General features: G+C 37.0%; 1 protein-coding gene across 2 annotated transcripts in view; it reads left to right on the top strand.

The window, feature by feature from the left end:
* thada (THADA armadillo repeat containing) overlaps positions 1-14,016 on the top strand; it is a 107,089-nt gene that overhangs the window by 74,667 nt on the left and 18,406 nt on the right. For both annotated transcript variants that reach the window (XM_081351949.1, XM_081351950.1), the window contains exons 30-32: positions 1,166-1,278; positions 3,891-3,973; positions 11,889-12,286. In XM_081351949.1, the coding sequence (XP_081208075.1) occupies positions 1,166-1,278; positions 3,891-3,973; positions 11,889-12,286 (594 nt within the window). The remainder of the gene's footprint in view (positions 1-1,165; positions 1,279-3,890; positions 3,974-11,888; positions 12,287-14,016) is intronic.

The following is a 14,016-nucleotide window of genomic DNA, read 5'->3' as shown; positions in this document are numbered from 1 at the left end:
CTCCCAGGGCATAATGAGTGGCTTCCACTTTGCGGCTGTAAACCAGTAAAGAGACTATTTCAGCCTTCTGTACACTCTCTTTAACCGGGCATGCATAGAGCCATCTACTCTCCTTAATTTTATTTCTCTCCCTATAGACTGTTTTGCAAGGATGTTAATTGAACTAATAAATAAGAAAGAAGACCTAAAGAAGAAACAGTTTTTTCTCTGATTTCTGTCAGAAAGATTAACTAATGAATAATCTGATCCGTCTTTCTAATTTGTCTAATCACGTAATATGATTAGTGATGCACGGATACGAAAGTTTTGGCCGATAACCAATAATTCCTTATATTTGAAAGCCGATTACCCATATATTGGCCGATTAATCTTAATTCAAATATGTAATTTGAAGAGCCTGACCACAAAAGCAAGTCTCACCATTAAAATCCATGTCCCAAGCACACAATTATAATGTTCTCATGATAGTTTTCTGTAGCCTTTATGAAAGACTTCCGCTTCACATGTTGCACTTAACCGTGATTCTAATCATATTTCAAGCAATTCAAAACCATCATGGTGAATAGTGCGCATATGAAGTGTCTCAGCTGAAGGAAATAATACATTAGTTATCAGCTTTAATTTATCAGCCAAATTTTCCAATATGGTTGCGGATATATCATGCATCCCTAAATATGATCAATTATTCCTTTATGTACACCTCTCTTTGATTGTCAGATGTCTCCTGTCTGATCTCTCTCTTAATTATCCATCTGAATTCTCTCTTTGATCTCTTTCTAAACTCTTACTGATTCCCTGTCTGATCCCTCTTATTTATTTTTCTGATCCCTGAAATGTATCTGATATCTGTCTTTAATATACGTCTTCTATCTTTCTGTCTAAACTCTTTGGTTGCTCTCTATGGTCTCTTTCTCTGTTTTCTCTGTCTGAGCTCTCTGATTTAAATATGATCTCTCCATCTCTAATTTATGATCACAAATTGGGAAAAAGTAAATGAGATCATAAAATACTGCAATGGGTGCAATGGCGACTCTGATTACTCTGTCTGATCTCTCGGTTTCTGATCTGATTATTTCACTATAGTCTGATGGCACTGATCCCTGTATATTTAATCTCTTTCTCTCCAACTTATTCTCATATTAAAGGTGTTCCATCTTCTTTACAGGTGCTGTCGTTGTTACATTCCTACCTGACGGACACACACAGACCCCAGTCAGAAAATACACAGGACTGTGACCTTTCCAGTGCCATTTTTCCACGGCTGTGGCTCGCCACAAGGTGGGTGCTGTCAGGGTTATACACTGGTCACTACTTTCATTATTTGCATCAGCAAAAACAGTGTGCGTACAAGCAATTTTTGGTTTGGCTTTTGCTAATAACATTCTTTTACAAAATAACATTGCAACTAATTGGTGTATTAATTGAGCTCGTGTTTCAAAGGCTGCTCTCTGCTCACTGACCCAGCGCTGCAGGAAGAGTCACACGGCCACGTGCTCTTTGACCACTCTCACTCATCCATACTGATGCTTTATAACAAACTCCTTAAAGGGTAACTCTCGCCAAAATGCAACCTAGGGTCTTTTTGTTAATCTACCCGAGGCAAACTTTCATTTAAAAGCATAATTAGAATGGAAACGCCACTTTTAAGTTTGACCGTATTTTCGTTTTCGAGAGTTACCCTTTAATGAGCCAGAGACATTTTGGGATAGCTGAGTTTAAAATCGCTGGTGTTTCTGACGTCACAAACTAACGTGTAACCAATCGCGTCAACGTGTGGGCGGGCTTAGCACATCATCATTACTAGTCTCAAGAGAAGCTGTGTATATTTTTCTGTTGAAATGAAAAAAATCAGGCACTTTTATCAATATAGCTGGTGAGTTAAGTATGTGATGTATATTACAATGTTATTATGAACTCATGCATTTCTCCACTGACGTTCTGATTTGTTCAAAGCATTCCTAAGAATACTGATTTTTAGAAGGCAGACTGAGATGTTAACGGGAACATGGTTTGTGTAACATTAGCACCACATTATTAGCTGTTTGATAACATACCATTGATAAATGTATACCATTGTACAGCGTTTACTACAGTAACTTGAGTAAACTTGAGCAAGTGGAACTCTGAGCTTGTGTAAGTGAGTGGAGATGGGGATAATTAGCATATTCATGGGTCTGCATACTCTGCTTCATACTAAATGAAGCAAGGGTATAGAGTTACAGTCAAGCTATATTAAGGCATGAATATTCTTTTTTTTTCACATGTAAAACGATTTAAATTTGTCATTTTGGTAATAAAAGATGAGTTTTAAAAGATAAAATGATCGACTACAGGGGGACTTTTAACTTTGTCTAAAATAACTTAAACTAAACTGAAATAAAAAATGTGTAAGAACTATATAGACATTAAAACCAACATGGTTGGTCTGTTATTTATTATTATTATTATTATTATTATTATTATTATATATTTTAAACCCAGTTTTCTGTAAAATGATTAACCTTTTAGAAGTTAAATCAAATAGTCAAGAAGGAGATGAATGTAGTTTCTGATTCATTCCCAATACTGGAAAGGGAGTGTGCAGTTGAGTGCATTTTGGGATACTGGCATGAATTGTGCTCTTTTATATTGCACAATTTGGCAAAATGTAGTAGGTTATCCAATTGCTCCATGCAGAAAATGTTCCCAGTGTGTACATACTGCATACTGCATTTCTAATAAGGCTAGTATGATAGTATACCTTTCCAAACATATGAGGTGAAGAGATTAAGGAAACATTTAGAAAGATGGGACAAAAATGCCAGAAGTATGAAAGAGAAACTGGAATTGGAGGCATAAAGGTTTAATGACATAGATCCCAAACGTCTGACCATATATCCCTATAATCCTTAGCTTGGTAATTTGTTGAATTCTGAGTAATTATTTCTGTTTAAAGAGCAACAGAGGGACACAAAAAGATGAATCCAGGCATTCAAAGAGAGGGAGAGTTTGTGTTATTAATATCTCAGTGATGAAATACTGACGTCAGCCCTAAACACTGGCCCTCTTGTTCTCACCCATGCCCATGAGCGTTTGCTGTGCACACGCACACACACACACACACACACACACACACACACAACTGATTTACTCTTCCATATACTCCCCACAGTTTCTATCCACAAACACATACACCCTCTCCCACAAACGTTACCCTGCAGTTGGTCTGAGATACAGGGCCCTAAATTCACTTTGTGCCCATGGGCAGCACATGTGATGCTTTATCCTCAGAATCAGTGTGAACTTAATTGTACTGCTTGCTGTTGCAGTCATGATGTATTATCAGTCACTCTGACTATAATATAGTGACTCAAAAGTGTTTTGACACATATGCCCATTTCCTTGCCTTTTGTTTGGATATATCTGCACTTCTGGTCAGACGGGATGCATTTCCCATTTTTGACAGTAGATGGTGATTCAGTTTTCCTACAGGCATAAAACAGGCATTAGAGATCCTTCTGAGACAAACCGTAATTGGGTTAATATTGTTTGGCTGAAATATGTTCAAAATATACAGTAGCTTATCTACCTTGGTGCCTGTAAATTGTATAAATAAATTCATAGTTAAGTTAATTGTTATAATTAGTTAAATGCTAACAAAGAAATCTGTATTTTTACTGTTCATTTTATGTGAATTATACTATTTCTGTATTTGCCTAAATTTCTACTTTAAAATTTAATTGATGACATTCTCCTTCAAATATCCCCTCTCTGTTTTTGTTTAGTTTTTAATCGCACCATGTGTATATAACACTTGAAAAATAAAGTGTTGTTTCTGTACAAATGCAATGAAATGCTATGAAGTATGAAATAATCATCAAACTTAATCTCTCTCACACACAAATTGACAGGCGGAACCTGTGTCTGGTAACACGTGGTGCGTTTCTAGACCTGCTGGGCTGTCTTTGTGGACGTATTCCAGTTCCTGTGTCAGGTAAGAGCTCAAAACACCATAGCAAAGTACGTGTAATGTGCTTGTTTCCAAATGTACAACTTCCAGTCTAGTTTATATACCAAGGAAATTTGGTGTCTGCTTGAGTGTGTTATTTTTAGTGTGCTGGAGGCCTGCGAGTCTTGAATAAGAAAAACGCTAAACGGTCTCTGACAGATGGTACAATTGTGCCCGTGTGACCCAGTTAAAAGGGGCGGCCCCTGCATGTTTGCGGACCCCATGTGTTGCACACATGTGGGCATGGTGGTGGTGTTTATCATTTTAAAACAAGCATACTCTTACAATCCCACCCGCCGACCATCACTTACATAACAAACGATGGCCTCACTCGCTCACACACACACACACACACACACACTCACGCCTTGTGTAAAAAAATTATTTTTACACTCTGCCCTGTACTCTCAGTCTTAACACCCTTTTAATCTCTGTCTACCTTTCCTTTCATTTCTCTTAACATGAGTTGTATTCCATCTATCTCTATATTTTACACTCTGTCTGGTGTTTTCCTCTTTCAGTTTAAGGAATCACCTATAAATAAAAACTGTCAACAGACTTTGTCAAAGCCATATTTCTTACTTTCTACTGGATAACACAAAAACAGATGGCTGAATGTTCACACTGTTCTTTGCCGTACTGTGAAAGCAGATGACAAAAAGGAGCTGGCACATTAAAAAAAAATAAAAAAAATAACAACAACTATTAAAGTAGTCTCTATATTCCATGTTTTCTGAGGTCATTTGACAGCTTTGTGTTAGAAACACCAAAATACTGATTGTTATACACTGAAAATCTTCACCTATACCATAGCTCTTAAATTTAATTTGTGCTTGCTCATGTTCAAACTTACCATGTCGCGTTTAGTAGAGAGACATGTAAGAAACAATACAAATCAAACCAAATGTAGGACTTCAGAAGACTTGGAATAAACTGTTGCACACATTGTATATGGGCAAATTTGTGGTGCTTTTTTTGTCCTTTTGCAACTTGAGTGACCCTTGTCACTGTTTGCTTGCAATGTATGGGAAAATCTTCCTGCAAAACATCTTCTTCTTTTTTTTTTTTTTACACAGAAGAAAGTAATGTGCCATTGGAGCAACCATGAAGATAAGAACATTATGATTGTTTTGCATGTCATTTTAATGACTGTAATGCAAAGAAAACTTAAAATTTTAATTTAAAAACTGATTCAAAGAAGCAATATATATCACAGCATATTTACTGTAATGCATTAACCCCAATGTATTATAGTTATGAGAATTGCCATTAAAGATAATGAGTTACACTAAACATAACTTTTACCAAACATAAATAAAACATATGGACGCATTATGGTAATGAGACATTGTGTGGAGGAAGACATTTTGACTAATTGTTATTAAAATAAGTGAATTAAATATTAAATCATTAAAGTAATAAAAACATATATTAATGGTCCCTAAAAAATTGCCCTCATTTTAGTAAGTAAGTTTTTTTTTTTTTTACAGTACCCTTGTATATTACAAATACATGCTATAGTAATAACAGTAAATTATGCATAATTATAAGCAACTAACCCTAAGACAAACCCTAATTCCATAGTAAGTACATAAAGTTAATATTACGGAGTATTTGTGTAATTACACAGTAACAAGGACAGCTTAAAATATAGTGTAGATTCACCCTCCCACACTTTTTTTTCTTTTCTCTCTCTCTCTCTCTCTCTCTCTCTCTCTCTCTCTCTCTCTCTCTCTCTCTCTCTCTCTCTCTCTCTCTCTCTCTCTCTCTCTCTCTCTCTCCTTCCTAAAATGCACTGATCACGGGTGTTGGGAACCTCAGTGAAGAAATGAGCATTTTAATTTGTCACTAACACTTCAAACTGGACAGAATGACCTTAACAATCTGCTTTTTCATTCGTCTTGGAACTAAGTAGGAGCGGAAAGTTTCTGGGCAGTTCTTGCGTGTATTCCCATCCTAATGCACTCCTCACTGAAACTGTGTGTGTGCGTGTGTGTGTGTGTGTGTGTGTGTGTGTGTGTGTGTGTGTGTGTGTGTGTGTGTGTGTGTGTCTATGTGTGAGAGATGGGGGTGTTTGGTGGATATGAGGCCAAGTGTTCTTAGTAGTTTGGCTCTGAGACTCTAAGCAGAGATTGTGATGGTGTTTTTACTGGCGATGCTTTAGCTGGGCATGAGAGGAACGGTTTTACAAGTCTGTGTGGATCAAACACTACCGCATGAGAAATGCTCCCTCAACATACACCAACACACATTCTCTCTCTCTCTCTCTCTGATGGCCATTAAAACCATAATTGGCCATAGATGGCCATAATTCTGGCACAAATTGTACTGTATTCCCCATATTTCTATCTCCCTGGTGAATACGTTGTGGCTAACGTGCACACACTCGTCAGTAGGTGGTTGGCAGCATAGGGGTCGTTCACTGTGGGAAAGCATGCTCACATCTGCTCTGCACGTTCCTCAGTCGTCTGGGTTTTGTTTTTCACAGTTTGGGTAATGATGGCAGAGCATGATGTAAAATCCATGTGTTCGAGCACGTTGCCGCTTGTGTGTATCGGAGTGTGTTTACTACTGTAGTGAGTACAGACGGCCCACTGTTTTCCTGCACCATAAAATCTAGCTGAACACTTAAAAACAAAAAGATCGCACATGTACTTTAACAACTTTTGCATCGTAAAGGTGCTCGGGCTCTAGTACTGTAATTCACAGAATTATTATAAGTGTTCCATCTTATATAAAGTGATGAAGTGTTATGAATAACTTAAGGGATTGAAAATTATGTCATCATTTACTAGGGCAGGGTTGACAATATCAATAAATGTATTTTAATCGATACTCACTTTTATGAACCGGTTCGGATTCTTAAATCCCAAGATTGATCTCTATCGATCTCTCTGTGCTGTTTTCTGTTGATGTGTGAACAAATCTTCACTAAACAAATGTTTTAAATGTTTGTGTATAATTCCGTTTTTTTTTTTTTTATCTAAAAATAAATAGCAAAATAAATGTAATAGTCTGTTAATTTTAACTTTTAATTTTGTAGTATTGTACCAACTTGATATGGTTTCCTGTATAGTTCACAGCTTTAATTTAGAGAGACTTTTTTCCTTAAGAAAAATTGACTTGCAGTACTGTACCTCATTATTTATATATGTATATATATATACACTTTGATGAATCAATATTGAATGGAACTGAAATCATAATTGAATTGAATCAAAAGCTTGTGAACCAAAATCGAATCATGAAAATGTTATTACCCAGCCCTATTTATACTCACCCTCATTTTGTTCCAAACTTGTATGACTTTAAAAAGGAGATGTTTTGAAGAATGTTCACACTTCCTATACAGTAAAAGTATATAGTTAACAGAGGCTGTCAAACTTCAAATAGGACAAAAAGCACCATAAAAGTATTGTAAAAGTGGTCCAGATGACTCTATATGGTGTATTTGAAGCCTTCTGATGCCATACAATAGCTTTGTGGGATTAATAGGCCAGAATTTATGTGAACATTCAACCTTCAAAACAAATCTTTTGTGCTAAAGAGAAGACGTTATATGGGTTCAGAACAACATAATGGTAATTGAATCATTCCTTGATGAGAGATATCCCTTTAAATGTGTCTCTTTTCAGGTTTTTTTTTTTTTTTTTTTTTTTTTTTTTTTATAGCTGAGAGGTTCAAACAAGAACGGCCTCTCCAGGTTGTGTGAGTGTTTTGCCAGTGTTTGATTTTACTGCAATGGGCTTTATTTTCTATTACCAGTGACTGTAATATTGCTATTTTTATGAGAGAGCAAAATCTGGTCACTGAGACTTGGTGGTCGTGGCATTGATGAAACCACAGCTTTCTCTGAGTCATGCTGGGGTGGCGGGTGTGTTTGTATGTAATGCCTTGGATGTCTAACTGGGCTGTAGGTTTTCATAAAGATTCCAGCACATCCCCAGAACTACTGTCTCCAAACTCACACACATATTCTCTGCCACAGTCTGTCTTTCTGAGAAATGCCTTTCATTTCCGAGAGTAATCATTACCGTGGTCCTCCATCTCTCCAGAGGGCCAACAATATTAATAAATGCCATAGCAAAAGCGTCCTTTCTCTCCACCCTCCCTCTTCGCTCTCATTTCCTCTTTCTTCCCCGTTCTGTGTTTCTGCCTCTGTGTGTTGGAGGAAAACAGACATAGTGTAAAAGAGAAATAAATCAGCATTGTTAACCAAAGTCTGTCTCATGACTGACTAGTTCTCGTCTCCCTCCCTCTGTTAATGATGTTTTTCTCCTAGTGTGTTGTTTTGTGGTAATGAGTACTTGGCCTGAGTTTAAAGGCTTGAGAATGGTTACCATCACTCCTCTCATGACCTCCTCTTATGACTACAGTTTTGTTTTTACTTCATTTCACTTTTCTCTCACTCTGAATAGCTGTGGCATTCTTGGTTTATGTATTGGAACCTGTGGGAGAGTTGTTATATAAAAATAGTGCCTTTTAGATTGTGGAAAAGTGTTTGTTAAAGTACATTTCCGGTATGATTTTAAACATCTGTCAGACAAAGAATGTCTTTAGGTGCTAATAAATTGCACCATGCCATTTCAAGGGGAAGCTATTTGGGGATAAAAACTGATGAGGATCGATAAATGGTCCTGTTTTCGTATCAGTTAATTTATTTACATAATATAAGTAGTTATTCTAATGTTCTAATTTATTTCTTTATTTTTGTTTAAATATAATTTATTTGACTTTTTCTTTCATTTAAAGTGGTCTTATTATGCTTTTCCACTTTTTCAACTGTAGTTAGTGTGTAATGTTACTGTTTTTGAGCATAAAAAAATAGATCTGCAAGGTTGAACTACAACATGTTTTTTTCTGGGCTTTATGAAGTCACAATGTTACTCATTTAAATAATCCCCGCCCACAGAATACGCAAAAAAAAAGGAAGAGGCCTGTTTGAGCTGCTGCTATGTTTAAGAAATGCTGTTTTTTCCACCCCTTTTCTAAAACTCATTTGTTTGACCTTCCTAAGGCTGACTCAGAGTGGTTAAAATGTATTCTAAACACTGTTCCTTAGCATTGTAACTCCAATGTTTATCTGTGAATCATTTTACGGAGAAGAGCTTCCAGAAAGTATAAGAGAGTACAATGCAGGCTACGCACAAAAGCTTCTCCTGAAATGGAGCAGCCAGTTCCAACTTTGTTAGGACAATCTGTTGTTTATGGATCACAACTTGTAAGTATGTCTTATTATTTGTAGTTGCATTTTCTATTAAAAGTTCCAATTATAAGTTTTATACCTGCTATGATGTAAACAAAAGGCAAAGTTGATTGCCTCCGCTAGCCTGCTAACAGTGTCGATGTAGTGTTTAACGTTACTGTAGTGTTGGTAAGCTCTCGCTTTTGGACGGCTGTTCACTGCCCCTTAGGAAAATGAACCATGGTTTTTTGATCGATTACTTTATGTATTACCATAGTTTTTTTTTTTTTTTTTTTTTGACAAATATCATGATTAAATGGTGTATAACATCGTATCTAAAATGTATAAGAAAATTACAGAAAAAAAAAATACCACTATGAAACGTTGTGAAATCCGTGCTTGCAAAGTCCTTGCCTGAAATCCGTTCTGGACGATCCTCTTGTTTGTTAACATTCTTTAGTCTTAATCAGGCTTGAATTGGTTAGAAATTGACGCCATCCTTAATATTTACATCTGAGCAGATGAAACTCGCGGTTATGGTAAGGGGTGTGACATTTCCCGAACATGTGCCAATCACAATACACTGGGCCAGCTAACCAATCACAGCACATTTCGTATTTCGGAAGGAGGGGCTTCATCGAAACCGGAACTAAACGGCGTGGTGCAGTTATATTGTAATGTGTTTTTTGAACAATCAAGCATGAAAGCATATTCTAGTACATGCCAAAAACTAAATCAAGTCTTTGTAAAAAGACATAATAGGACCCATTTAAATATGAAAATAAAATTTTAAAAGCAGGGTAGGTGATTTGTTCCAGAAATGTGTTTTGTTATGCTGGTTGAAAGTCTCTTCCCATCCTGATAGCCAACACTAAGTTAAGTGGTCTAAATGTGTGTATATATATGGAAGGTGCAGGACCATAAAATCCTACCTGCATGTCAACCTATGTATTTTCATATCTCCGTGCACCCTGCTCTCGCAGGCATTTCACGTCTTTAGTGCGTTTCATGCTATGGTTCCTCCTGAACCAAAACAACGAGCTTATGTTGCGTTCACGCCATAACTACTGTAATTTGGAAGAGATAGAAACCTGTGACGTTATATCCGGAGCGGTTCGTGACTCGAATTTATGCGTTTCAATGGCAATTTATCTGCAGCAGTCAGGTGGTACTGCAAAGTGCTCTTTAAGTTGTTATTGTTTTGTGCTCTGAGACATGAGGTAGTTTAACGCCGTCTCTTGTCTCGTGACGCATTTGTTTGCTCCTTGCTGTACACATTCACATGTTTTGTAGGAAGCGTGGCTTTGGAAATGCTCTGAAGGGAGGGTGGAATCTTATGCTTTCAAAGCTAGCCTCTTTGAAAATAGCCAAACCTTTGTAATCAATTTTGTATGAATACATTTAAGTTTGCGAAACGATCAAATGCTAGAATGCTAGTATCACGACTGTTTTTAACACTGATAATAAGAAATCTTTCTTGAGCAGCAAATCAGCATGTTACAATTTCTAAATGATTTCATGTGGCACTGAAGACTGGAGTAATGATGCTGAAAATTTAGCTTTGCCATCACAGTAATAAATAAATGTTTTAAACAAAAGGCAGTTTAAATTGTACTTATATTTTATAATATTTAATATTACTATTTTTACTGTAATTTTGGTCAAATAAATGCAGCCTTGGTGAGCATTAGACACAAATTGTAATAGTAGTAGTGTATCGAATGTGTACATGGTCCACTTTTAATACTGACTGACTTCGGACGATTTTGAAGGAACATATTGTCTACAGATGTTTGTGCTTGTGACTGAGTGAAGCAAGAAAACATGAGCAAAAGCATGTGTAAATTTGATAAAAATGATAAATGACTGACTCTTTAAATAACTTGCTGTCTGTTTCTTGGGTTGACGTTATGTTGCCGATGTCTGTGTCAGGGTTCTGGTGATGAGGTATTTTCCACATTAGATTAGATATTCCTCTTCTCATCACTACAAACGTTTGTCAACATCTCCACCCACATGCCTTCCCATCACCCCCTTCTTATAATAATGGTCCGGGTCTGTGTGAACATGTCAACAATTAACATCGTTGAAACAGGTGTTGAGCAATGTCCATGCCCTAAAGAGACAGGCAAGTATACACACATACAAAATCCCCTCTCACACTCTGCTAAATTAGAGTGCACCACACACTCAATGCTTTAGGTCAATCTGAGCATGCTCCGAGAAGCGTACGAGGGCTCTTTTCATGCTGTGGTGTCACGGTAACCGGGCCCGTCTCTTGGGGAATGCAGTATGGCCCTTCCCTCTGGTCCACTCCTTCTTGAATCATGTGCAGTGCCGGATTGGGTTGCATTGTGGGAGTTGGAATGGGTCTTTGGAACTTCTTGGATGGAGAAGTGGGCTTTATTTAGCCTTCAGAAGAATATTGTGTTCATAATAATTTAATAAGGAAAATAGTATGTTTGAGGCTCTGAAGCATTTGTATTTCCCAGGGTGCCTTTCAGCAGAGCATATAGTGATGTCATAGTGAAGCTGAATCAATATTTAGTAGTGCAGGTTCAAAGGTTGATCATCTTTCACTAATAAACACCAGTCAAAGTAGTTCTCTTATTGCATTGTACACTTTGATATGTCACCTAAGATAAATTCTGCTTTAATTTTAGAATATATCTTCTCTCACATCTAATGGAGTACATTCATTGTCTACGTTCATAGAGTCTCCGCTGAAGAAACTACGTGAGGAAACTCTGCACATTCTTATGGCCTCAGAACTTGTGGCCCCTCAGGGGCCCGACGACATAGACCTCTCAGTCCCTGGAGCCACACAGTATCTGCAGAGTCTGGCTCACATAGCCATCAGTGTCTGTGTGGAATCACCTCACCTCTGGGAATGTCCTGAGACTGCCGGATTTCAGAGAGACCTCCTGGAACGGCTTCTACAGTGCCCACACTACGAGGTTCGTCTGTTTGCCCTGGAACAGTTCCTCAAGAGACTTCAGAGGACAGAGGACAAGTCTCAGCATTGTGGTCAGGGACCCTTGCCCTTTGAACTCAGTGTGTCCAGCCTAACCTCTTTGGCCCTTCATGAGACATACCCGGGGTGTCAAGCCAAGGTGAGGAAACCACCCTTTTGTGTTGTCATACTCTACACCAGTGGTTCCCAACAGGGGGGTCGCGGCCCACAAGGGGGTCTCGGCGAGCTCTCTGGGGGGTCGCGTCATATTTTGAAAAGTTTTGAATAATGAGCATTCAAGTCGTCCGTAGTTTTTTCTATGTTAAAAATGTACAAAATGTATATAATGAGCGAGTTCATCATGAATCCATCTTCCAAACCGTGTTTTTGTCTTATTCTGAATCACTATGGTACACCTAAAATAAGTGTTTATATTGGGACTATTTAACACTGGTTCGGATCGCCGCCGCTGCGGAGTAGTGGTACTTGACCTGCGTGACTCGTCATAGCCAAACACAGAGAAGTAATTCCGGCTCCAAAAGACGCATTATTCAAACGCATGTTTATTAACTATCGCTATAGCGCAAAAAAAAAAAAAAAAAAAAAAAAAAAGGGAATGCATGCTTTAAGGAGAATGATCATATTACATTAGCTAATTTTATCCATTCCCTAGCCTGGCTGACCAAAAATGGGATTTTAACCATGACAGCCTTAAAAACCAAATACATATGGGCCAGACTGACCCTTGAGGATGATAAAGATGTCTTACCCTATTAAAGATCTCTTCACCATTGACCAAATTACTCACGACCAGCAGATCCTCACACTTATTGATAAAGCCTCACAAATAACATGCAAGTATTGGGGTCCCAGACAGCAGTAATTTTGTAATAGCCTATATAGGCTATTCATTCTTTTTTTTTTTTACCTACACACCAGTGTGAATACTGATATTTTTTTATTGCGATTCAAATAGGCCCAATTTATAGGCTACTCTTAGGCTTACGTTTTTAAATTACAAATGGCCCACTGATGTTTTTGTTATTGTATTTTCAATATTAGGCTATTATTTGCGCATAAACATATCTGGTTATAGTAATAAACATAGCCTACCGTTTGCTTGAAAACAACATATTTTGTCATCCTTGCTGCTAGCCAACAAGAGCGATAATATCATTAAATGTGAAGGCGGGGCCCTAAAATATTTTCTTGGGAAAAAGGGGGTCTCAGACAATAAAAGGTTGGGAACCACTGCTCTACACAACTTATAAAACACACTGCAAAAACATAAAGAAAAATAACATAAAGAAACTACCACACAATATAAAAAAACTTGCAAAAACCTGCAACTTTACAAAACAAAAACGACACAATTTGTGTTACATCTTGAAACAGTCTTGCTTTATAATTTTAATTGTGAAATTCACTAGCAATTTCTGAGTGGAAATTGTTTCTAGATCAATTTTATCAGCGTACAGAAATAAAATACTTCAAAAGAATATAGTTAAGTGAATGAGTATGAATATAGTCACTGAGTGTAATGCTTTTGGAAACTTAATTGCATGTTTATTGCAATTAAATGAAAATGTATTGTTTTAAATTCAATTAGCCGAATCTCTATACTGTATGTAATTTCACAATTACTTCTATTGTCTTAGAAATAAGATTCAAGTGTACTGCCCAATGTACTGACAAGCATGTATGGTTAACTAAAATATACTATAATGTCCTTTCTGTTGAAACTTGTATGTCATGTTTTAAATCTATTTGTTATTATGCATCTATATTGATGAAATTTACTACAATTAAAATTATATAACTTTATATGTAATCGAATAACACACTACATTTAGCTAGTGTTACTCAACACATCAAAATAAGTGTATTTCT

The sequence above is a fragment of the Scardinius erythrophthalmus genome (genome assembly GCF_964197995.2).
Source record: "Scardinius erythrophthalmus genome assembly, chromosome: 21".
Classification (NCBI taxonomy): domain Eukaryota; kingdom Metazoa; phylum Chordata; class Actinopteri; order Cypriniformes; family Leuciscidae; genus Scardinius; species Scardinius erythrophthalmus.
The sequence above is the reverse complement of the archived record's forward strand: the minus strand, read 5'-3'. Positions and strand labels throughout refer to the sequence as shown.